The sequence below is a fragment of the Scomber scombrus genome, chromosome 20, assembly GCF_963691925.1.
Source record: "Scomber scombrus chromosome 20, fScoSco1.1, whole genome shotgun sequence".
Classification (NCBI taxonomy): Eukaryota; Metazoa; Chordata; class Actinopteri; order Scombriformes; family Scombridae; genus Scomber; species Scomber scombrus.
In genome coordinates, this window is record NC_084989.1 from 16,611,722 (window position 1) to 16,635,662 (window position 23,941).

At 38.9% G+C, this 23,941-nt stretch overlaps 2 protein-coding genes across 2 annotated transcripts; one reads left to right on the forward strand and one right to left on the reverse strand.

The window, feature by feature from the left end:
- Positions 1-795: 795 nt before the first annotated feature.
- Positions 796-9,021, reverse strand: LOC134002345 (neutral cholesterol ester hydrolase 1-like). The gene is made up of 5 exons (XM_062441688.1): positions 8,808-9,021; positions 6,231-6,453; positions 5,973-6,042; positions 4,876-5,047; positions 796-3,675 (listed from the first exon to the last, which is right to left on the reverse strand). Exons 1-5 carry the CDS (start codon positions 8,940-8,942, stop codon positions 3,055-3,057), a joined length of 1,221 nt encoding a protein of 406 aa, XP_062297672.1. The 5' UTR covers positions 8,943-9,021; the 3' UTR covers positions 796-3,054.
- Positions 9,022-18,216: 9,195 nt separating this feature from the next.
- On the forward strand, positions 18,217-23,926 carry emc9 (ER membrane protein complex subunit 9). Its single transcript, XM_062441108.1, has 6 exons — positions 18,217-18,381; positions 18,494-18,697; positions 20,034-20,110; positions 20,301-20,370; positions 20,627-20,721; positions 22,231-23,926. Exons 2-6 carry the CDS (start codon positions 18,503-18,505, stop codon positions 22,409-22,411), a joined length of 618 nt encoding a protein of 205 aa, XP_062297092.1. The 5' UTR covers positions 18,217-18,381; positions 18,494-18,502; the 3' UTR covers positions 22,412-23,926.
- The last annotated feature ends 15 nt before the right edge of the window (positions 23,927-23,941 follow it).

A 23,941-nucleotide genomic window follows, 5' to 3' on the forward strand; every position in this document is an offset into this window, starting at 1 on the left:
GGTTCCATTTAGCTTAGTAATAACAGATATCAAGCTAAATATGTTAGCTTTAATTTCACTGATGTCACTGATGAAATATTACAATTTGTATATACCATGTCCAAATTCTACTTGTGTCTATAGATGAATTAATCATCAATATGTGAAATAGTGCTTCACATGTAATAAACCACATTTTCCAAAAAGTGAATTTCTAACATTTATAGTGTCTTTTTCATGTCTTGCATTTGACATGGAAAATATCACATCTGTGTTAACCAAGTCAAATGTATGATGATGAATTGTCTTTTTTTCGTAAAGGCAAAAAAATGGATGGATTTCTCAAAAAAATAACTAATATAACAAACTTTTTCTTTCTGTATAATTTGGAGAGATATACATCTTTATAGCTGCACTATTGTAGATTAAAGCAAATAATTAGACAATATATTTTTTCTGTATTTATTTTAGCTTATTATTACTTAATAAAAAGCTGTGTTAAAAGTGAAGCGTGTATAATTTAGCAGCATCTAGTGGAACAAACTGGATAGAACTTGAATATAACATTCATAAGTGTGTTTTAATTAGTGTATAATCACCTGAAAATAAGAACTTTTGTGTTTTTGTCACCTTAGATAGGGGTATTCAGTTGGTTGCAAATAGGACCCTCACCACTAGATGCCACTAAATCCTACACACTGCACCTTTAAAAGCTAAGGACCTCCAATATGGCCACCAGTGTGTGTGTTACATCACCTGAAAGGCTGCCCTCTACAGGTGCAGCTGCACATTGCCTGCAGCGCTTCTACATTCTCATGATCACAGTAAAACACTGCCCAAGAATGTCATGGCTTTAAAACCTTATGCATTGGCACTGACAGAAAAATATCTTCATATATAAAAACTACATAAACTACATTATAGGGGGAAAAAATAGCATAAGAATAAGTGGAAATATTGTGATCTCGCTCCCTGCGTACCATTTGAGTTGTCACAGCAGCTAATAAAAAAAACTATTTTACAAGATTTATTAGCGCTGTAGTGCACATCTGGGAGCGGTTTTGTGTATTTGCTTGGCTGAAATTACCTGTTATGTAACCCAACTTATATTAAAACCGTATTTGTACATTACAAAACTATTTAATGCTTAATTTCACTTGCAGCATTTGAATCACAGCGCTTAAAACATTCAAAAGTCTTTCTCTACAATCAACACCACCTCATCTAATTTTAAAATTCCACAGTTCAAATTTAGAAAATCACTTATTAAACTATTCATACATATCAATCAGTCACTTTTTTACTAAAAAGTATACAAGATGTGTGTTTGGAGGGGTAATGCTTGGAATTTGCCTTGCTCACAGAAATCCATGTTTGGGAATAAGCTGTCTGGAATAATTTCCCTTCAAGAAAAGAAAGTCACAGTCTCTTGATAGCCAGTGTAACAATTTCAAATGTATTTTTTCTTGAATAATGTGAAGCGTTGTACGGACCACACTCAGCTCAGTGTTTCTGCTACAGTCTTGGCTCTCTGCGTTTTGTGGCAGAGAGCCAAACCGAGTCTGTCAGGCGCTCGCTGTCGTCGGTTCATTATATTAGCTCTGGGCTGACGGTGGTTGGGGGAGGAAAACATGATAGTCCATTTGGGATCTCTTCTCTTGTGGTGATACAGTAATGCTTGCATAAATTTCACAGCTATCATCATCATCATTGCATTCGCCCTGCAGTACAGTGGTCATCAGAGGGTGAAGTTAGAGAAAATGAGGGATACTTTCAAACATACAATATTGCACAATCCAGAGAGTATACACAGCTGTGAACTCTGGCATACTTTTACTACACACACACACACACACACACACACACACACACACACACACACACACACACACACACACACACACACACACACACACACACACACACACACACACACACACACACACACACACACACACACACACACACACACACACACACACACACACACAGAGTAGCCTTAACTGGCCTGTTTTGTGTCTGTCTGTGTGTGTGTGTGTGTGTGAGACTATTTCAGTGTCTCAGTGCATCATAAAAGAGTAAAAGCTGAAGATAGTTTCTGAGCGACTTTGAGCTCCAACACAAGTCTGATAAGGAGCCTGTTAATATAATTAAGGCTCATCATTTTCAATGTTTACCTAACTTGGAAAAATGGATGTTGTTTTAAGGCTAATTTAACTCTTCTGCTATTATCCTGTGCATAAACTTCCAGATTTTGAAAGTCATGAGCCTGAAGTATACCGATGTTTGGATTTTGAATTATACGAATGTTTCTCTGCGCAACTTTCTTTGGTTAACTTACAATTGATGTGAGGCATTTTGGTTTTAAGGCACAGTGACAATGCTTTGCTTTCGATTGCAGATCTACAGATCCAGTCATTCTGATTTACAACTAGATTTGTTTGTGGATTTTGTTTTCAAATTCTATTTAATATAGATTAGAAGTATTATTCTCTTTTCTTATTTCTCTTTTTCTCCTCCCTGTAGGTCCAACAAGAAGCTCTCATGTACCAGACTTCCTGCTCCAGTACATCTTTGGTGTCACAAAATGTCTCAACTGGATTATACAGAGCCCTGTTCAAAAAGATTTGGGGTCTCATTTTTATAAAACATCATCATTCATTTCAGCAGTGGCTGTGCTGCTCCACAGCTGAGCCTCTCCTCTGTGCTCCATGTGAAACAGCACTGATGAAATGTTGAGCAGACTCTGATTTAAGATTTCAGTTGGCTTATATCTTTACAAATTGAAAGATGGATAACTTGGATCTATAATTAATGTTTGATATGAAGTGTGTGAGAGGAATCATTAAAAAGTCTGGTTTCATTTCATCGCCTCACCAACTGTCACCAGTTTCCCCTGTCTCCAAAAGGTTTTACGCATGGGTCAGAGTTTACGTACAGGTGGGTACATTCTCCCTTCAGGTTTGTTTTTATAAATCACAACTCTTGTGTGGGAGGTGGCGTACGCCTTTTTTCAGGCTCTGTTTTGTGCGTACGCAATGATTATGAATGAGACCCCTGGAGGAGTTGGTTGGTCTACAGATTCTGGTCCAGCCAGTTGATGTAGTTGTCCAGGCTCCTCTGTCCAACACTGGACAACATGGGAAGGAATGCAAACGCCATGCAGCCATGGAAACCATCCTCGTAGTGATCGCTGGTCACCGTGACGCCGGCTTCCTGCAGCCGCCTGACGTACATCAACCCGTCATCCCTCAGAACATCAAACTCACATGTCATCACATATGCTTTAGGCGTCCTACCCAGAACCTCCAGCTCTGCCAGCAGTGGTGCCGCCCTCACATCCATCAGCGCCGGCAACTCGTCCACCACCCCCAACGATCCTGTTTCTCTGATGACCGGCTGGAACTGCTTCTTGCGTATATCTGGGAGCAAAGTGGTCCAGTCAAACTTGGAACGGGTCCTGGCGCTGATGGCTGGCTGGTCCAGGGAGCTGTGGTTGTTAGCGAGCAGTAGTGTCTCCAGGGAGGAGTCAGCGCCGAGGTACAGCAGCCAGAAATTAACCATGGCAGGCCTGTAGAGGATGGGCACCGCCTGGTTCTGCTGGTAGGACGGGGTGTTGAAGTCAAGCGCCTGCATCACAGGGTAGATCAACGCCTGGGCCTTGAACTTCACTGTCAGACTGTCATCTGAGGTCATCTGTAGACACAGTAAAGGTTTAAATTACAATTCAGCAGCATATTTTTATTTTCTTCACTGTTACCACCAAAAAATGTTGTTGGGTGACTTTGGATGACTACTAAAACACGCAGGCTAATCAAATTCTTTTAAAGGTTATCATTATATTCCTGCCAAACTCCCTCTTACATACAGAGGGTTTTCAGGGTTTTGCTCTGCTCCAGTGGAAGTGGAAACCAGCGAGGTGAAAAACATTAGTGAGCTGCTGCCTTACATTTATAAGTCATACTGATATGACTCATATTATACATTTATAGTTACAGGCGCATGCAGTACCTAGGTTGTCCTATGACTGCTGAGTGTTTCTGATGCATCACACTGAGTCTGCACCGTCAGTCAGGATAGTAACTGATCCCCTCCAACCCCGTTGTGGAGAAAGAGCGCTCTGTTTTTCCAGCCTACCCTGAAGAGCTCTCCACTCTCCTGTCATTCCTCTCCTCCGTCTGCCTTCCTGCTCCAGCATATGTCATTTTGCCTGTGCAGGGGTGCGTTACACAACCGGCCCATCATGCATTTCTATCCCAACTTGGTTGGTTGTTTATAACGCACAGAGTGGATTGTAAACAGCCAAGAAGATGTATGATGCAAACTGTGGTAAAAACCCAAACTGAGATGCATATTCTGAATGCACTCTACACACATGTCCAAAGAATCCTCTTAAAACCTGAATAATAACAGCATATCTCACATGTCTTTATCGGAAAATGTTAAATTCGGAAATAAGGACTAATTCAGAAAATCCAGACAGAATATGCTGTTTACATGACTAGTATCAAATTGCAGCAAAATATTGGGAATAATAATGGAACATTAGTGTGCATGTAAACGTTGTCCCTGACAGTGGGGATGAAGCTGGGAAGATACAAACAACCGCAAAGAGGGGAATGGATAACTGAGACTGGATCCATTGTGTATTCTACAGCTCGCACAGCAGTTTGGTGCTTCTCTGGTTTTGGCAGATAAAAGTAGAAAACAGATACGTATTATTTACCACCAAGGAGTAGAAATGATGGAAACACTTTTCCTTTATGCTTTTAGATAGAAATTTAATTTTAAAAAGAAGATAGGTTAAATTATGCAAAGTGAAAAAAAGTGAGTGGATACCAGGATTATCACTGCTCTAAAGGTGCAGTGAGATATGTGTGCATTTGTTTTTCATACCTCCTGAACCACAGCAGCAGCCAGGTTTCCTCCAGCGCTGTCTCCGGACACACACACTCTCTCTGGGTCGATGCTGTAGTGCTCTAAAACCTGGGCCGACAGGAAGGCCCTCGATGCTGCAAGCGCATCATGATACTGCTCTGGGAACACCGCCTCTGGAGCAAGACGGTAACTATAGCAACCACATAAGACAACATTACTTTTAATACAAAACACTGGTGCAAGATTTATTGCTTTATTTATATTTTTTATATTATTATTGATTCAAAAGACTACAGACTTTTTTAAGATGTTACCTTTTTTTAAATTAGTCATTGATTTGTCAGAACAATAATGATAAAAACGGTTACTGAAAAATACCCAGATTTTGTTCACTGAGGTCATTTTATTAAATTAATTTTATTCCAGATCTTTAGTCCCATCAAAAAGCATCCAAATGTTAAAGATTTTGCTGCAAAGAGACACAGCTCAGTGCAGTTTTGCAGTAAGTGCAGCTCAGAATATACTTTACTGTACGTAATTAAAAGGGGAAAAGACAGTAAAAAAACAACATATGGTTGAATTTTACTCAGGTTTTGTATTTTTTTCCCATTTTTAAAATTCCAAATAAATACTAACAGTTCTCAAATATTTTTCATAACACAAAATTACAATTATTAGCCCTGTTTGAAAAAGGGCTTGAATTAAAATGTTTCAATAAGTCAATCAAGCAATCAGACTTTCTATGTATACTGTAGCACTTTTCGTACATGTAAAATGCAAAAAGTAAAATAAAAAAAAAAGATAATAAAAATAAGAAAGTCACTCCAAAATAACAGAAGTAAAAACAGAAATGCAAGTAACGGTATTAAAAGAAAAACACAGATAAAGATAAAATAATTATTCTAATTCTAATTACTACCACCCCACCAGTCTACATGCAGCTTCAAAAACTTCTCCACTTTGTTAAGAGAGAGTAAAAACAATGACTTCTTGGGTTTTTTGGAGCAATGTGGCACTTACTAACTTGACTGAAGACATTTTCATGACAGCCAACAAAACCTGTTGGCAGGGTCACTTCTAAATTTGTTTTTTTCAACATCAGCACAAAAACTTACTCAACAGACATGACGACAGCGTCCAGATCCTCCGCCATTCTCCTACACATATGGTCATAGGATCGCATCCCTATGAAAAAGGTAATGAGGTTATACTGAAATGATGCATACTATAATGTATTACACTGTGACTATTTAACTGTAGGGAACTTTAACCCAAAATTATGATGTTTGTTTTCTCTTTTCAGGATTCTCATTTCTTTTTAGTAGTAATCTCTTAATTTCTGCAGTTGTCAGAGTTTCAAAACCGGCACTCACGTCCGCTACCGTGGGTCCATCCTCCGCCATGAAAGTAAAGGACTCCTCTTTTAAGCTTCTTCCCGCCCTTCGGCTGGAAGACACGTGTGGACACGCCGCCCAGTGTGGAGTCGAAAACGTGCACGGCAGGGCAGGGGTAAGCCTCGATCACCTCCGCCAAGGACACTATCTGGTTCACCAGGTGAACACGATGGGTCACTCCCAGCGCATGAGCCACATCGCTCTGGAAATACAAAAGCACACAAAAAAATACCATGATTACATCCAAATGTTTTACACCTGAAGGGACACAGTTTAACACCTGCAGCAAGTGAACATACCCCCCAGGAACAAAAAGACACCAAAATCAGAAGTTTGTTTTCTTACAGTGTAGTCTGGTTTCACAATACTCAAACTTATCAAAGCATATCGCTGACTGATGTTCTTAATTTTCTTATCTCATGTTTGGAACCAAACCAACAATGAATCTTATCTACTTTCAAGTATTGTGTGTGTATCCAAAGCCTGATATATCTTAGTCCTTATTTCTGTGCTGTAGAACTCCATTGGTGTCCAATAACCATTAAAAAATAAGTTAATAAACCACACTGCTGCACTGTTTGACGTGTTCCAAGACTTTGGTCATGTTTGTTAAGAAATGGCTCCAAAGACTAATAACAGCAATCACATTTTCAGTCTCAGGAGAGTAGTTCTGTGTAAGGCCACTGAGCATGTGCAGAAATGATGTTTACAGAGCTTTGCTAGCTTACTGTGCTACATATCACTACTTCTTAACTTTGTACCACACTGTATATAATGAAGTTCTTTGAGAAGTTGATAATGTAGCATGCACACACAATAGTTGTAAGTGGCTAAATTCATGGTTAGTTTGTCTCAGCACATGAGATTTAGTGACAACACTCCACAGGGTGTGATAACGTGTTGGACTACACTGATGAATTGGATTAGAAGATTTGTGTGAGTGAACGGACGTTGGGAGCTTGAGAGCAACTGGAATTAAAACTAGCATGTTGCAACATGGTTATGTGTTCATAGTGCAGTCAAACAGGTACACGTTTAAGGGTGATAAACAGCAGGGTCAAAGGTCACAAACTGTAATTTTGTACCTACCTGTTGTGGCTTCAGATCTTCAACCTGAGCTGGTCAGGTGACAGTAAAAGACCCTAGTATAGTAGCTATAGTATAGTATGGTATAGTATAGTATAGTATAGTATAGTATAGTATGGTATAGTATAGTATAGTATTCTATTCTCTGTTATCATTTCTATTATTTCCTATTAAATATGTTATATACAGTATAGTCTTTTCGAGCATAATATATAGTATAGTAAATTGCATTACAGTATAGTATACTGCAGTATAGCATTGCATGGTATAGTATGAAATATTATATTCCAGTCCACTCAAATATAGTATAATAGTATTCAGTAAGTATTCTATTATATTCAATTATTTAATTCTATTCTTCTTCAATCTGTTACACTAAAATCTACTGTGATGTGTGTTTTAATACCTAATAATTAAACTGATTTGCAAGTTAACTATTGTATTATTTTCTGTTTTATTCTATTTGATTGTGAATTCTAATTCCTTTATTTCCAGCTTGATACATTATTCTAAAATGATGTCTGCTATGCTGATATGGCTGTTATCTTGTGCTCTTATATGTAGGGCTGGGCGATATGGACAAAATCACATATCACAATATTTTTGATCAAATACCCCGATATCGTCATTGCAACAATATTCTAGTGATTTATTGGTACTTTCGCAAAATATTTGCCCAATAAGATTTTTGATAATAATCATCAGAAATAAATAAACAGCTAGAACTGTCTGTAATGCAACCTTTAAAACCCAATAAAGACACATTTATGCCATATGACGGTACTACGACAATATCTAATCTCATACAATCACAATATAATATCCATATATTGTGCAGCCCTGAAAATGTTGAGGATTACAAAGGAGGTTACATCTGAAGTCAGACCTTTACCTTTATTTTGTACATAAATCATGACGTTGGCTTACTTTGAGCACACATGGACTTAAATGGTGTTACAGTAACAATTAAGCCAGTCCAAGACTTCTAATATCTTATATTCCGCAATCTACATGAATTTATGAACACATTATCAAATGAGAGATAAATCTTGCTTTATAAGAAATGATCTCCCTTATAAATCATGTCAGTATCCATGAAAAACACATGAACTTACACTTACCCCAAGAGTTGAAAATATTCATTAGAAAATCAGAAAAGTAATCAAAAAGTAATAAGCTTTACTTTGATTAAGTAATTGGAATAGTTATATTACTTATTACATTTTAAATAGGGTAACTAGTAATCTGTAAACTATAACATTTGCAAAGTAACCTTCCCAACCCTGGATATACCACACTGTTGTCTACTCTGATCTCTAAACCTCTGCTCTGTGTAAGAGTAGACAGACATTTGAATTTGTTTTCCCTGTGTGTTTTTTCTCTCAGTTTGAAACCCTGACAGCTCAGTTTTCTTCCTCACCACACACATCAACCTGTCCTCCTCCTCTGCATGAACTCCTGTCAACTCACCGCATGCATGAAGCTCCTAAACAGCGCGTCCAGCAGCATCAGTTTCCACGGCTCGCAAACCCCGCTCGGCAGCGGCAGGTAGACGTAGTAAGCGGCCGCCGACAGCAGCACGGAGCCGGCCAAGAAGAGTCTCATCGCGGCGGACTGGCTGACCCTGGCTGCCGGTCGCGTCTCTCGTTTTTCAAACCCAGTTACCAAATACCAGTTCAGATTAAACCACGCCCACTTCCGTATGACGAGAACGTCGACGTAACGAGCCGTACCAAAATGCGTGGCGTCACATAAGATTTGTATTATTTCTTTATTATTTCCTAAATTATCTTAAAAAAAGATTTAAAAGAGACATTGAAGTGAGTTGTAGTTTTTGTTATGAATGTCTAGAAAGTGTTGTACATTTAGTTTGGCATTTGGCCCATTTGTGAAGATATAAGTTTAGTGTAGTAGTTTAGTTTTGTAGCTTTATTGTCATTATATTGTGGGTTAGACAACAATATAACGAAATTTAGATAGCACTCCCTGAGCCATATGAACATTTAAGAAAATTAAAAACAACTTAGACATAAATAAAACATTTAAAACCTTTGTGATTTTATTGTTGAAAATATTGATGAAAGTTTTATTTTACTTTGGAAGAATGTATTGTTTGGTCTCATGGAAAACAACACAGAAAAAAAATCATAATAGCCTAATTGCCAAATTCCATATCCATGAATGTAGGAAAGAATGCTTTATTGCATTTAGCAATGAGATCACAATACATTAATTCAATTAAATCCTTCCTAAAACCATAAGTAATTAAAACTGTAACACACAGTGCTATGTTACTGAATCTTTATATAGATCCACATCACCCTAGCGTTAATTTATAGTTGTAATATGTACATTTTCTTTACATACACATTTACTTTTCTTTGTATTTGTTATAAGTTCGCAGAATGTATACGGTTTTGTACGTTGTGTACATATTAACTGTTTTTTGCTTTTTTTGTTTTTGTCAATAAAAAAAGTAATCTTTCCTGTTTTGTGAAAAAAAAACAAAAAAAACATTTGTAGCATTAAAAACCTTTTTTTAGTTGAAAAGTTCATATCCACAAAGCCGAAATATCCAGAACAACCCCATCATCATTTAAATTATTTTTAATAGAAATAAAATATTATTTTGAGTCTCTACACTGTCTAAAAAACAAAGAAGTTATCAAATGTATTCAGACATTTTTAATTGAAGATGTCTGTCGCTTACACCTTTATTTTTTATTTATTTATTTTCCTTTATTTCTACTGAAATTATTTTTCTTCTTTATGCCTCTTTTTATTTACGTTTTATTTATTAACTGGAGTGACTGGTTGCTTATATATTTTTTATGTTTTATGCTCAAAATGTAATAATTACCATATTTCAATAAATAGAAATGTATTAAAATATACAGATGTCTTTATTAAGCTCTCTGTCAATAATATTATTTTTTGTGAGAAAAATAGTGTTTGTGTAGCTTTGAGTTGAGATTATTTTTGTCACTGTACAGTCTGGTGGAGTCAGGAGCAAGGACTTAAACTATTAAGCATCCTTAAATAATTCATTTTTTATTTATGTAAAGCTGGTGAGTTTCTGTCCATAAGGAGCCCAGAGTCAGCACTGTTGTTCTGTCCAGTAGAATCATGAAGCACCACTTTACATTCAGGCAATCTAATGTGGCAGCTACAATGGCTTCATCTGTGAGACAAACATTTATCTTTCAAAAGGAATTATATCATGCACACATTTCACAAATTTCACACACATATACACATTTCCAAGTTAAAGCTGAGCTTAAATTTAGCGTCTGCGCTGGCAACGACATGTGAAGAATATTGTCTTATTCTGAAATGCCACTACAGGAAGTAAATCCAGAATTGCGTCGCTCACGGGAAATGTAGTCCTTATGTTAAACTACAAGCCAAACGTTACAGAGCTGACTGTTAATATCAAACAATACATTTATTAAAAAGTTGTTAATATATAAAACCACTTTAAGCTCTACAAGATTTGTGTTTAAATATTTATTTTCTATTTTTGTCTTTATTTTTAAACTTAAGTGCCCCTTGTGTGTTTGTGATTGTGTTCAAGTTGTATACAACAAATATGTTACTGTTATTGTTATATGTATACTTTTTTTGCAATAAAAAACTCCTACAGATAGTAATACTAACTCTACTGGATACTCAAAATCAGTGGTTCTCAAAGTGTGGTCTATAGGAACACTCAGGATAGGGCTGGATGATATGGACGAAACCAAATATCACTATATTTTTGGCCAATACACCTGGATATTGTGACAGTGTGGTCACACTAAAATCTACTGTAATGTGTTATTTAATACCTTTTTAATTAACTGATTTGCCAATGAATTGATTTATTTTCAGTTTTATCCTATCATATAATTCCCTTCTTTTCAGCATGATACATTATTCTTAAATAATCTCTGCTACGTCGATATCTCAGTTATCGTGTGCTTTTATATAAAAGAGGGCTGGACGATATGGGTCAAAGTCAAATGTCACAATTTTTTTGGACCAAATGCTTTGATACTGCCATTGTGGCAATGTTGTAGGGATGACTATTGCTATAAAATATATAAATGACATTTTTAATAAATAATCATCAATAATGTGAATATAGTGAGTGGGTAAACGATAATAATAGAACAGCTTGAGCAGGAAGTTGAGAAAATTACATCACTTTTCTGTAATGTTGCCGTTAAGACAACACTTATACCATATCACAGTATTACAATATCCAATATATACAATCCCAGTATTTAATCTCATATCAATATAACATTGATTTATTGCCAGGCCCTACCCCAGGGATTCTTAAGGTGATAAATGGGGGTCCCAGCAAAAAGGGGAATCATTTATTTCTACTATAACTCTATGTGTAAGTGACACAGTGACAGAATGTTTGTTGGTCATGGGTTTCATACACTTTCTGTAATAAAACACCTAAATGCAAAATTTTATCAAATGTCCCTGGTCTATTTGTTGTCAATTTGGGGGACCTTGATGTGGAAAAACTTTGAGAACCACTGCTCAAACTGTTTGCAGCATTCTGTTAAGGCTATTTGTATTCAGACAGTATTGTTTTTTGGAAGATAATTTTTAAATACATACTCTACTATTTAACCTTCTAAATTGAATTTACTCTGAATATATATTTAATTATCATACTATTACGCTGTTGGATTGTATGTGCACCATGAAATAATCATGAAATTAACATTTTTGTCTGAAAAATGTTAAATTAAATTTGAAGCTTTAAAAGCTTGGTTATATATCTATGTCTGTCTGATTTTGTATGTGTGTTCGATGTTTAAACAGTGCAAAATGAGCCACATGTAAGACACAAATATACTTGGGCACTATCATCTGAAAGTGTATTCTGCCCTCACATGCATATTTACTGTCCCAAATACTATAATTAATTGGAGAAATCATGGAATCAAAATCCATTATGTTCTATCAAGTCGCTGATATAAATCAATGATTAAGCTCTATGCTCATCAAAAGATTCCCATGTTCAAGGCATAAAATGCTGCAAGTCTCTTCTCTGTTCCCATAATTCAGTGGACTACTCCTGAAAGATAATTAGCCTCACCTGCCTTCAACTCACACCTGTGTCCTGTTAATCAACAAGAGTGGAGGACTTAGAAAGAGGTTCAAAATCCCCTCACCGATTTATTATTTTCAGACTCGTTCAGTTGTGTGGTTTTGTGGAAGCTGACAGAGCTGTCAGAGTTTGCTGCTTCACTGGCCTACAGCCGAGGCTTCAGCCATGGGGTTTCTTATAAGGTAAGATAAAGAGCTCCAGCTTTATGGTTTTTTTTAAGCTATTGATATCCCGATTAAGTCGTAATTTCAGTGTTGTCTTGTCTAGATGGTTGCTGGTGTCCTTGCTAGCTGTAGGTGGGCATCGGGTTAATGGTAAGTTTATTCCATTTATGAAAACACCTACTTCATTAGCTGGCTCATGGACTAAAATATTTGCTCAACAGCTCACAGCACTGGAACAACAACCGATTCTGGGAAGCATGATGAAAAGAAAGTGCCACTTCTAGGCCGTCAACCAGATTCAATTAGCATTGACACAACAGAGGAATCTTCGTGGAGCACTGGGCCACTTGGCGGTCAGGATTCAAATTCAAACCAGGCAAGTAGCAACACAACTCATTCATGGGTACCAGCCTAAAGCTGAATCACAAGAACCACACTTCCAATCTGCATGAGAAATTCACTATTCATTCTATTATCCTCAACGACAACAGATGGCGAAGTCTGGATATGAGCCCCAGCAGCTGAGCAATCTACCCAAGCAGCAAAAGGTGCCCCAACAACCTCAGTTGCCCCAGCAGCCATTGCCCCGGCAGCTACTACCCCTGCAATTGATGCAGCCGCAGGTACTCCAACAACCTCAGCAGAATCCCCAGGTGCCCCAACAACTTCAGCAGCTGCCCCAGAAGCCCAAGCAGGTTCCCCAACAACTTCAGCAGGTGCCCCAACAACCTCAGTTGCCAGAGCAACAACAACCACAGTCGCAGGTGCCCCAACAAAAACAACCACAGTCGCAGGTGCCCCAAAAAAAACAGCCACAGTCGCAGGTGCCCCAACAGCCTAACAACCCACCTCAGCAGCTGCAGGTGCTCCAACCTCAGCTGCCACTGGAGTTCCAGAAGTCTAGTTACCTGCCCAAGCAGCCCCAACCTCCTCAGCGGCAGCCCAGCTACGTGCCCCAGCAACTTCAGCAGTTGCCCCAGCAACTTGAACAGGTGCCCCAGCAACTGCAGCGGCAACCCAGCTATATACCCCAGCAGCAGGTGCCCCAGCAACAGCAGCAGCAGCAGCAGGTGCCCCAGCAACAGCAGCAGCAGGTGCCCCAGCAACAGCAGCAGCAGGTGCCCCAGCAACAGCAGCAGCAGGTGCCCCAGCAACAGCAGCAGCAGGTGCCCCAGCAACAGCAGCAGCAGGTGCCCCAGCAACAGCAGCAGCAGGTGCCCCAGCAACAGCAGCAGCAGGTGCAACAACAGCAGCAGCAGGTGCCCCAGCAACTGCAGCAGCAACCCAGCTACATGCAACAGAAACAGCAGCAGGTGCCCCAGCAACAGCAGCGGCTGCCCCAGCAACTGCAGCAGCAACCCAGCTATGTGCAACTTCAGCAGGTGCCCCAGCAACAGCACCAGCAGCAGGTGCAACAGCAGCAGGTGCCCCAACAGCCTAACAACCCACCTCAGCAGCTGCAGGTGCTCCAACCTCAGCTGGCACTGCAGTTCCAGCAGTCTAGTTACCTGCCCAAGCAGCCCCAACCTCCTCAGCGGCAGCCCAGCTACGTGCCCCAGCAACTTCAGCAGTTGCCCCAGCGGCAACCCAGCTATGTACCCCAGCAGCAACAGCAGCAGCAGCAGGTGCCCCAGCAGCAGCAGCAGGTGCCCCAGCAACTGCAGCAGGTGCCCCAGCAACAGCAGCAGGTGCAACTGCAGCAGGTGCCCCAGCAACTGCAGCAGCAACCCAGCTACGTGCAACAGCAACAGCAACAGCAGCAGGTGCCCCAGCAACTGCAGCAGCAACCCAGCTATGTGCAACAGCAGCAGATGCCCCAGCGACAGCAACAGCAGTGGCTGCAACAGCAACAGCAGCAGGTGCCCCAGCAACAGCAGTGGCTGCAACAGCTACAGCAGCAGGTGCCCCAGCAACAGCTACAGCAGCGGCTGCCCCAGCAACAGCTACAGCAGCAGGTGCCCCAGCAACAGCTACAGCAGCGGCTGCCCCAGCAACAGCTACAGCAGCAGGTGCCCCAGCAACTGCAGCGGCTGCCCCAGCAACTGCAGCAGCCATCCAGCTACGTGCAACAGCAGCGGCTGCCCCAGCAACTTCAGCAGGTGCCCCAGCAACTTCAGCAGCAACCCAGCTACGTGCAACTTGCGCAAGTGCCCCAGCTACAGCAGCGGCTGCCCCAGCAACAGCTACAGCAGCGGCTGCCCCAGCAACAGCTACAGCAGCGGCTGCCCCAGCAACAGCTACAGCAGCAGGTGCCCCAGTGGCTGCCCCAGCAACTGCAGCAGCAACCCAGCTACGTGCAACTTCAGCAAGTGCCCCAGCAACAGCAGCAGCGGCTGCAGCAGCAACCCAGCTACGTGCAACTTCAGTGGCAACCCAGCTACGCGCCCCAGCAACTTCAGCAGGTGCCCCAGCAGCAGCAGCGGCGGTGGCTGCACCAGGTGCCCCAGAAACCTCAGCAGCCTAGCTACCCAAACAAGCAGCCTCCAATGACACAAGATAGACCCAATCGACCACTACTTCAAGCTCTGCAGAAGCCTTTCAACAAATTAAAGAAGTCCAGCCACTCACCAAGGCGACAGAGACCTCAGGTCTATCAGCCAAGGTGGCAGCAAAGATCACAAGTGCTGCGCTACCCACCCCAGCGGGTGCCCCAGGTGTCTGGCTACTCTCCCTGGCGTTCAGGTTTCTGAGTCACTGCCCAAATAGGTAAGATGTGATCATTCACATTACATTATCAGCAAGATGGGTAGCATCCGTGTGTAATCTAGTTTTTCTACAAGGTACAGCGTGACATTGGAAATGGGTATGGATTTTTCCTTAAAAGCATGTCTTGTGTTTTTCAGGCACTATGACAAAGATGCATCAAAGACTGCTTTCAACTAAACGGTTTTGACAAATAAAGCTTGTATGTTTCATATCTTGACATGTTTGACAATCCTTAAACAACTTTCAGTGTTGGCCAGTTTGGCATGACTTCAGCTTGTCATCATTCATGGGTGGTCTATCGTGCAAGTACAAGGTTTCATTGAGGCAGCACATTTAATCATTGCTCTATAGCTAAAAGGAGACTGGTCAGTCCTCACGACTTCCAGATTTAAAATGCCATTAGCTCGTGTCTACTTTTTGACCACAGTAGATTGACTTAGGTTGTAAAATGACTGTAGTTTCATACCTGTGGTGTAGGTGTAATTCTAGAATTTAGGTTAAATTTTAAATCTCCAGTCTCTTACAAGACTAGTCTGAAATTGATAATCTAAAAAATGTCAACCTTTGCCACATTCTTGCTAGAAAGAATCAACTCTGCTCACAAGTAAATCCTGCAACTTGACTGAAAACCCAACAAATGCTTTCTGTAACTTTTTTAAAATTCTATTACTGTTAACAGGGTGTAAACCTCCAGTATTTGGGACAAATCAATCTACTGGACAAAGTAGTCAAATCAAGTAGATTTCTTTCAACGTTAGTTTTTTTTTTTTTTTTAGTGGCAAGATTCCTCTTTGTTACTATACTTCACCATAGCTCAACAGGGAAACAGTCTGAGGAAACGCAAAGGGGAATTTGATGCTAAAGACTGTAAATGTGGCAGATATCAAATTGATGACTAATGCAGACGTAGGCTTCATATAAACTTGCAAATGCATTTTTGCACTGACTGTAGACACTGTGGATTTTGGCTCTCATCATTTACATTGAAAGCACATTTGAAGCGAATCTTTTCAATAGCCACGAACAGGAGGAATGATTAGTCAGAAAAACCTCATTCATTGTTCATATGGACACCTGTGCATTTTCTGAGCTTTGTCTTTTTACCCTGGTCAAGTCTTATATTTACAAAAGCAACAGAAGGGATACTTCCAGGAAGTCATTTGCAATGCTGAATAAAGTTAAATCTTCTCAATCAAGGTTCATTAAAAACCTTAACCTGTCCCCTAATAGTTCCATATAACTTACTGTGAGGAATATCATATAGAACAAATGCTAACCCAATTTTCATACTTCATATGAATGGTAAACAAAATTACTTAGAACTACTCACTTATTAAATTAATACATTTAACATAATGAATGGGTTGACTTCAAATGGATCAAATTATGCAAAGAGCAAAAAATCAATTGTAAGTGTCCAAAAGTTTAAAAACAAGTCATGATTTGAGAGGATTTTGCACATTTAGAAAACAATTAGTGAGGACTGATGTATTACAAAGGTGTGAATGTATTAAACAGCTGTAGTGGGGAGTTGGAATCATGTCAAAGTTGTTGTTTTTTTTTTTTTTATGTTACCTTATGAAATCAAATAGCCTATACCTTTTTCAGGCTGTAGAAATGTGTTTTCAACAGTGGCATTTGAGTATTGGCCTCTTATCTGATTTATGTGTGTATGATTGAAGACTGAAATACATTTTATTGTAAAAATAAAAAATGTATGTACCAAATAGAGTAAAACAGTAAATATGGAAAATCAGGATGACAATATATTAAAAAATTTAAATAAGTAGTTTAATATTTTAGTCAAATTGAAAAAACATCAAAGTTCCTGTCGTATTTCAGTTTGTTTATTTATTACACATGAAGAAATGCATTTAAATTCAACAAAAGAACTAACAAAAGAGAAACATGCAGAAGGAGCCAATAAAAGCTTGTCAGATGACCTTTCTATGGTGAGACATTAAACATAAAGACTTATGGGTAAAGAAATACATACAAAAGCTTAACAAAAACATTTAAAAAAAACTAAGGTGTAACAAGTTGCAGTGTTGGGGAGTAACAAGTTACATGTAATGGCATTATGTAAATTAATTACAAAATAAATAACTGTAATCCCTTACAATTACTGTAATTAAATTAGTTATGAAAAAGTTGATTACAAAGAGGGTCACATCTGAAGTCAGACCTTTTGCACGGAAGTTTTTTCCTCATTTTTTTTAAATATTCAACATGTTACTCAATACATAATTGCTGTTTTTAGTTCTTTGAAATCAACATTTAAAAAAAATATTTTGTACATAAATCATGACGTGGGCCTCTTTAGAGCACACATGGGCTTAAAAGGTGTCATAGTACCAATTGAGCCCATGACAGACTATTTTACCCTGATAACAAGAAAGGTGACAATTTACTGACAAATAGAATATGATAGTGAGAGTGGTTATGATGCTGCATTACTTAATTGATCCAGAAAGAAGAGTATGGTTAATTTCTTAAATGCTTTTTAAACTAGTGGAATTTCTAATATGAACTGGTTATCGGCTCCAACAGAAAGGACCTCTGAATCGAATTTAAAATTTAGAAAAACATGTCCTGGGAAAGTTGGGGGGTAGATGATTGACTGATCCTGTATTGTAATTATGGATTTGGAAGTTGAAATGAAATACATTTTGAAAACAACAATTTGTGGGATACTGCACACATTGTGGTTTTGCTGTCTGCTCTCTAGACATCCTCTCCACTAGAGGGAGGACTACTGCAGCACGTTATCAAGTTGCAGGTGATGAAGAAATGATTGGCACCTTAATCCTCCAACCGGATACGAGGATGCCAACGTCACGACCAATCAAATCATTACATTTCACAGATCGGGGCGATACAGGAAATAGTCGTACAATCGCTTTTTTTCTAACTGTCAGGATACACAGTTAGCCTTTATAGCTGTGTTGGTAGTGATTTACAACCCTAAATGAACCGCTTTAATCGTAAATCGTGAGATTAACATTTGACCATCGAGGCTAGGCTTGCTACATTCTTCTCTGATAACTATATTTCTCCAGAGGTAAGCTTGAACTCAGCTCTACTTGCTTAGCTCCAATGCTAATGCTAATGCACATAATCATGATGTGACTGTGTGGGCTCTTATGTGTGTCTGTCTGTGTTGCCTTCCTTAGTCAGTCGTCATGGGTGAAGTTGAGCTCTCCTGTCGGGCTTATGTGAAGATGTACCTGCACGCCTGTCTGTTTCCACGGTGCAGCATCAACGGGCTGCTGCTGTCCTCCAGCTCTGCGGGCGGAGCTGTGTGTGTGACTGACTGTGTGCCGCTGCTTCACTCACACCTGCCCCTGGCTCCCATCACTCAGCTGGCTCTCACACAGGTAGGAGCCAGGGGTGTACACAAGGGTGTAACTTTGGTTTGAGGGTTAGTGGGGGGACACAAAACAAGGGGTCTTGGGGGTTCTCCACTATAAAAATGTTGAATCCCATTTCCTGTATTTTATAGACTACATACATTTAGGGACTATAGTGATAAAAAATCCAAGATGTAATTATGTTGTTCTTAATGATATATTCTACCAGACATTATAGTAGGCTACCACTAGCTATATAATAGACTCAGAGAGTCTCAGAGAGGCCAAAGTCCCTTTAAAACACAGTTTCAGAATTGAAAGCAGATTTCACTGTTTTTTCATATATATATATATATGTATATATAATATATATATTATATATTTGATTATATATATATATATATATAATTTCTGTCCCCAGTGGAAAGTACGCCCCAGGGTGTACATCACAAGTTTCTTCATGATAAGATTTTATATATCGATTCAATGGACAACGATTCGATGTTTGCCGATATATCACAAAGTTTTCGACTCAGGAAGCAACGATATGAGACGATATCACATGCTGATTTAACACAATCATTTCCATTCATATCAAATTACAAAAAGCAACTAGAAAATCATTAGACATTTTTATTTCTGAGCTCAACCAGAAATTTAAATGAAAAACAATCTAGTCTGTTCTTTAAAAAAACAAAAAACAAATAGACCTACTGTTCACTATAAAGTGACATATTTTGATCATGTTGAGCGTTAAAATTTTCACATCCTGTAAAAGAAAACTGAAAACATTAAGTTAATATTTTTATGCATTAAAGCAGGATTTTGCTTCTCTTTCAAAACTGCAGCATCTACCATGCTGTGGAGGAAAAAAACAAGATAACTTGCCTCACTTTATTCACAAAAAGAGCAGCACCAGCACATTTCAGGTCTTTTTATGTGGCCAAGTTTATTTTCTGAAACATTTGATGATAGACTTGCCTCTAATTGAGCTTCAGACAGAGGCTGCATAAAGGACTAGTATAAGATAAATAAAGAGCTTTTTGTACTGTAAATAATGCAATGCTAGTCTAGGCCAGTAGAGCCCCAGAGTATAAATATAGATCTGGTGCAGAATATCTCCTATTTAAGATAGCTAAAAAAAAATTTAAAAAAGGAGCCTGTCCAAAGATCAGCCTGATTTGACACCTAATTGACTAATCAAAAAGAAATTGACTTTAGCATTGTCCTGCTGCTAGTTGCAGAGAAAACCTACCTGTTTTTTGTCAGCTGTTACCAGTGAAGATCTTCTCTCCTGCTAGAAGAGATTTCCAGTTTTGCATCTGATTTAAATGATGATATAAAGTCTGCCCTCCTGTTTCAGGTGGATGTGTGGTGTTCACAGACGCAGCAAAGGATAGTGGGATACTATCAAGCCAACGCCTGCGTTTCAGATAGTAGGTGAGTTTCCAGCTCATCATCTACAGTGTAGCAGTTTTCTTCTTTCTGGGTATTTAGTTGGTTGCAATCTGCAGCCTCACCACTAGATGTCACTGAATCCTACACACTGGTCCTTTAAATACACTCCACAGTCCTAATTTCCTTGAAAATTAAGCTTTTTTATTTTTCTGTCACCATCTATTCCACCCAGCCCGACACCATGTGCACTGAAGATAGCTGATAAGATTGCTGAGCAGTTTGACAGTGCCATTTTGTTAATGGTAAGTACAGAACAAGAAACTGGCTTAGCGTGGATAATTTAACAATTATTTGCTGGGGACAGTTCATCAAATTGTAAGATTATCTTGCTGTTAGTTTTCTGTTTTAATATTATCATTAGAAACTGAATATTACTTTGGGTTCTAGTTACATTTTGTCACTTTTGACATTTAATAAATTATTGATTTATTTAAAAAATTTGATTATTACGTCTATTAATCATTTGTATGACCTTTGTTTCTCTGTTCTTCCTCACAGCTTGATGGTAGTAAGATGTCTCCAGACTATCGGGTTCCTCCCATAGTGATGTACGAACGGAAAGATTCAAGATGGATGCTCAAAGACAAACACACGTAAGAACCAGTGAGAGGGCGAGTGGAAGTTTTTGTCCAGAGTTGAACCTCTCAGGCTGCTTACAAATCTTACCTCCCCGTCAAAGACATGAAGGCTAAATTCTGATTTCTTCAATCACAATATGACCTGAAGGGTTTGATCTGTAGAGCTCGACTGGTGCATCGTCCAGCCTGGAGAGCTCAGTACAGATTTCATTCATAGTATCAGCTCTATCAGACATAAAACTAGTTTATGGAAACATGATTTCTCTGATGATGATTGAGATTCCTTTACACTCTCATTCATCAACAGTATAAAATCCAAAGCAGTTTACTGATTGTTAAACAGCAAATTAGTTTCTATCGATTTAAACATTTCATTTATTTATGTGACTGAACACCATAATCACATGGTATGTACCACAAACACAATATACAATAATGATAAAATGACAGCACACAGCAGTAAAATACAACAAATGTTACTTAAACAGGAGAAGGATGTTCTTTAAAAAGCATTTCTGATCATAATAACACAATTAATTTAAACCTAGATGGGCAGTGTAGATAATACGTTGGCAAATACCTTTCTCTATAATCAATTATGCTTATATTCTTACATTCAAACAAAATATAAAACTGGTCTTGCCATTACAAAGGTTGTTAATCATCTGGTTTCTTTATAGTTATAAATACTCTGTCTGTACTTTTGGTTTTTTATACAGACACAGACACTTTTCCAGTTACAGCTCTTGTTTAAGTTCCTCATAAGTCACACTTCTGAGCTCACTTTGTCACTTCTGATCTTTTAGCCTCTGTTCAACAGTTAGTTTCAACCAGCTGATGTTAATGACCACAGTCATCCAGTATCTACTCATGGTGACGCATTTATACCCCAATTATGCAGGCTGAGCAAATAGTTGCACATTATTTTACTGCCTTTAGTTTCTATCAGACTCTCCCAGCAGCCAATAATTTTCCAATTTTGACTGTGACTGTGACTGTAACTGTGGGAATCCACCTCATGACCACGGCAGGGTCGCCACCCAGGCCTTTATCAAAATCTCAGTCTCTTTCTAGTTTATCAGAATTATTCTTTTTGCAGAGACAGCCCAGTGTAAAAAGATGGTTCTTAGCCCAGCAGGGCAGGACAAACCGGGAAATTGACATTTAAGAATTCATTCATAACCAAATCTGCACTAAAAAGTGGTCACTTTTGAGCAAGTCAACCAGTTAAATGAGCTCTGCACATTTTATACTGAATGACCTTATATCTTACACATATAGAGGATTTAATCTCCAAATTCCACATATTTCCCTAGTCTTTGCTACTTAAAGAAATGTTTAAGTCCAGCTCACATACAAGCTGGATGGAGCAGAAGGCATTGGACGCTTCACAGATTAATGGTCTGTACATTTTGTCATCTTCTCAGCCATCATCAGGTAAAATCATTTGTGTTTTACTGATTTAAACAAAAACCTGGTCTTGTCATTAACATGAAGCTGTCCCCTTTTCTTCTTTCTGTTCAGGATAATGCTGAGACAGTGGGAGGAGACTCGGGCGATAGCCAGTCAGATGCAGGAGTCTGGCGATCACACGCTATTGGTGGATTTTGACAGCCACTTGGACGACATTACAAAAGACTGGACCAATCAGAAACTTAACACCAAGATAGCAGAGCTCGCCTCGCCAGCCAACGGGAACATCTAGACTGAGAAGTGGCGTCAGTTTGTACCAGAGCGCAGATTAATTTATGTTCTAACCCAATGTCATGTTCACATGTGACATGTATAACACAACACAACCGGACTTATGATACATACATTTATTTTAATGCAGCTTCATGACTGAACAGGGACATAACATAGAACATGCATAAATAACAAACAATTTACATCTTGGTAGATCTCTGCAGTCTTCCACCCCTCTGTCACCCCCCCCCCCCCCCCCCCCCCCCCCCCACCCCCACCCCCCCTTCAGAGTGTGCCTTGTGGCTTAGCCCAACACCCTGCTGTTATACAGAAAAGAATTCCACCTTAAAATCACCTTGTTCACACTATTATCACAAAGCACCTGTGGTATTTCTGGTCCCTTGTGGTCATTTGATGCTGTTATTTTTCCTACATAAAACAGAAGCTACAAGAGTGGAGAGATGTAACAAGCAGCTTTCAATACAAAAGTCCTGCAGTAAATATCAGTTTGTTGAAGCTCAGGTGGTCGGTGGTAGATTTAAGGTGTTAAACAGATGTTGCTTTTAAATGTAACTCCTGAGGTCAAATTTTGGCTATGATGAGTCAAGTTTATGATATTCTTGGTGTTAAAGTGCTTAAACTTATTGAAAAGTGACGTGGACTTGTTACCTTTTCAGAAACAGTTCATGTTTTTTTGTTTCCTGCTAGTGAAGTATCGTTATTTAAAAAAAAAAAAAACAGCTTCAGAAATATTTACTTACATAACAAACTTTCAGCTCCAAACTTCTAGAAAAACTTCCTTTCATTAGTGGCTCAAATTGACTATTGTGAGCCCTTGAATGCACCAAAACATCATTTTTTATCTGTGGTTTTTGTAACTGAACAGTTATCTGTCCACTTTGTGACTTTGTGCTTTACGCTGTCTTGAAAACCTCAGTTGTTTAAAGTTGTCAAATTTCTTTTAAAGCTGATCAACTGCTTATTGCTACTGACATTACTCATTTATAGTGGCTGCTTCCTTCTTGAATGAGGAATAACGTTCATGTGCAACAGGATATATGTAACACCTAAAAAACTACCAAACCTCTGACAGTCTAAAGAAAAAGCAGATATTCTGTGCTTCAGCAGACTGTATTTACTGCAGGATTGTTGTATAGAACTGAATGATTTTCTGTTGTTTTGTTGACCCCAATGTATCGTGTATCCAGAACAGCTACAACAGAGTCTGACAGGAAGACATTTTAAAAGCTTTTAAAATATCTAAAACTTTGTCAGACTTTTGGTGTAACTGTCAAGACACTAATCTCAAGTTTACATGAGTAAAATGAACCTTAGATGAGTGTAGATTAGATTAGTTCACATAATCCCTAAAACTGCACTGAATGTCCCAGATGTAGGAGTATAACAGGCGGGATTTTTCCTTTTTATTGATCCTGAATTAGCACCACTATGGAGCTGACACAAAAGGTGCAGTGCCCTGTCTCTCGGCAAGAGTGTGAAACTTTGTATCTATTAAAAGACAATATTAAACCCACGTTTGTAAAAGTTA

Coding starts and splice junctions, on each gene's coding strand:
- LOC134002345 (XM_062441688.1), bottom strand. CDS start 8,942: ATGAGACTCTTCTTGGCCGGCTCCGTGCTGCTGTCGGCGGCCGCTTAC. Junction 6,043..6,230: donor ATGGACCCACGGTAGCGGAC/GTGAGTGCCGGT, acceptor CCTTTTTCATAG/GGATGCGATCCTATGACCAT. Junction 5,048..5,972: donor GCTGTCGTCATGTCTGTTGA/GTAAGTTTTTGT, acceptor TGGTTGCTATAG/TTACCGTCTTGCTCCAGAGG.
- emc9 (XM_062441108.1), top strand. CDS start 18,503: ATGGGTGAAGTTGAGCTCTCCTGTCGGGCTTATGTGAAGATGTACCTG. Junction 18,698..20,033: donor CTCAGCTGGCTCTCACACAG/GTAGGAGCCAGG, acceptor CTCCTGTTTCAG/GTGGATGTGTGGTGTTCACA. Junction 20,371..20,626: donor ACAGTGCCATTTTGTTAATG/GTAAGTACAGAA, acceptor TCTTCCTCACAG/CTTGATGGTAGTAAGATGTC.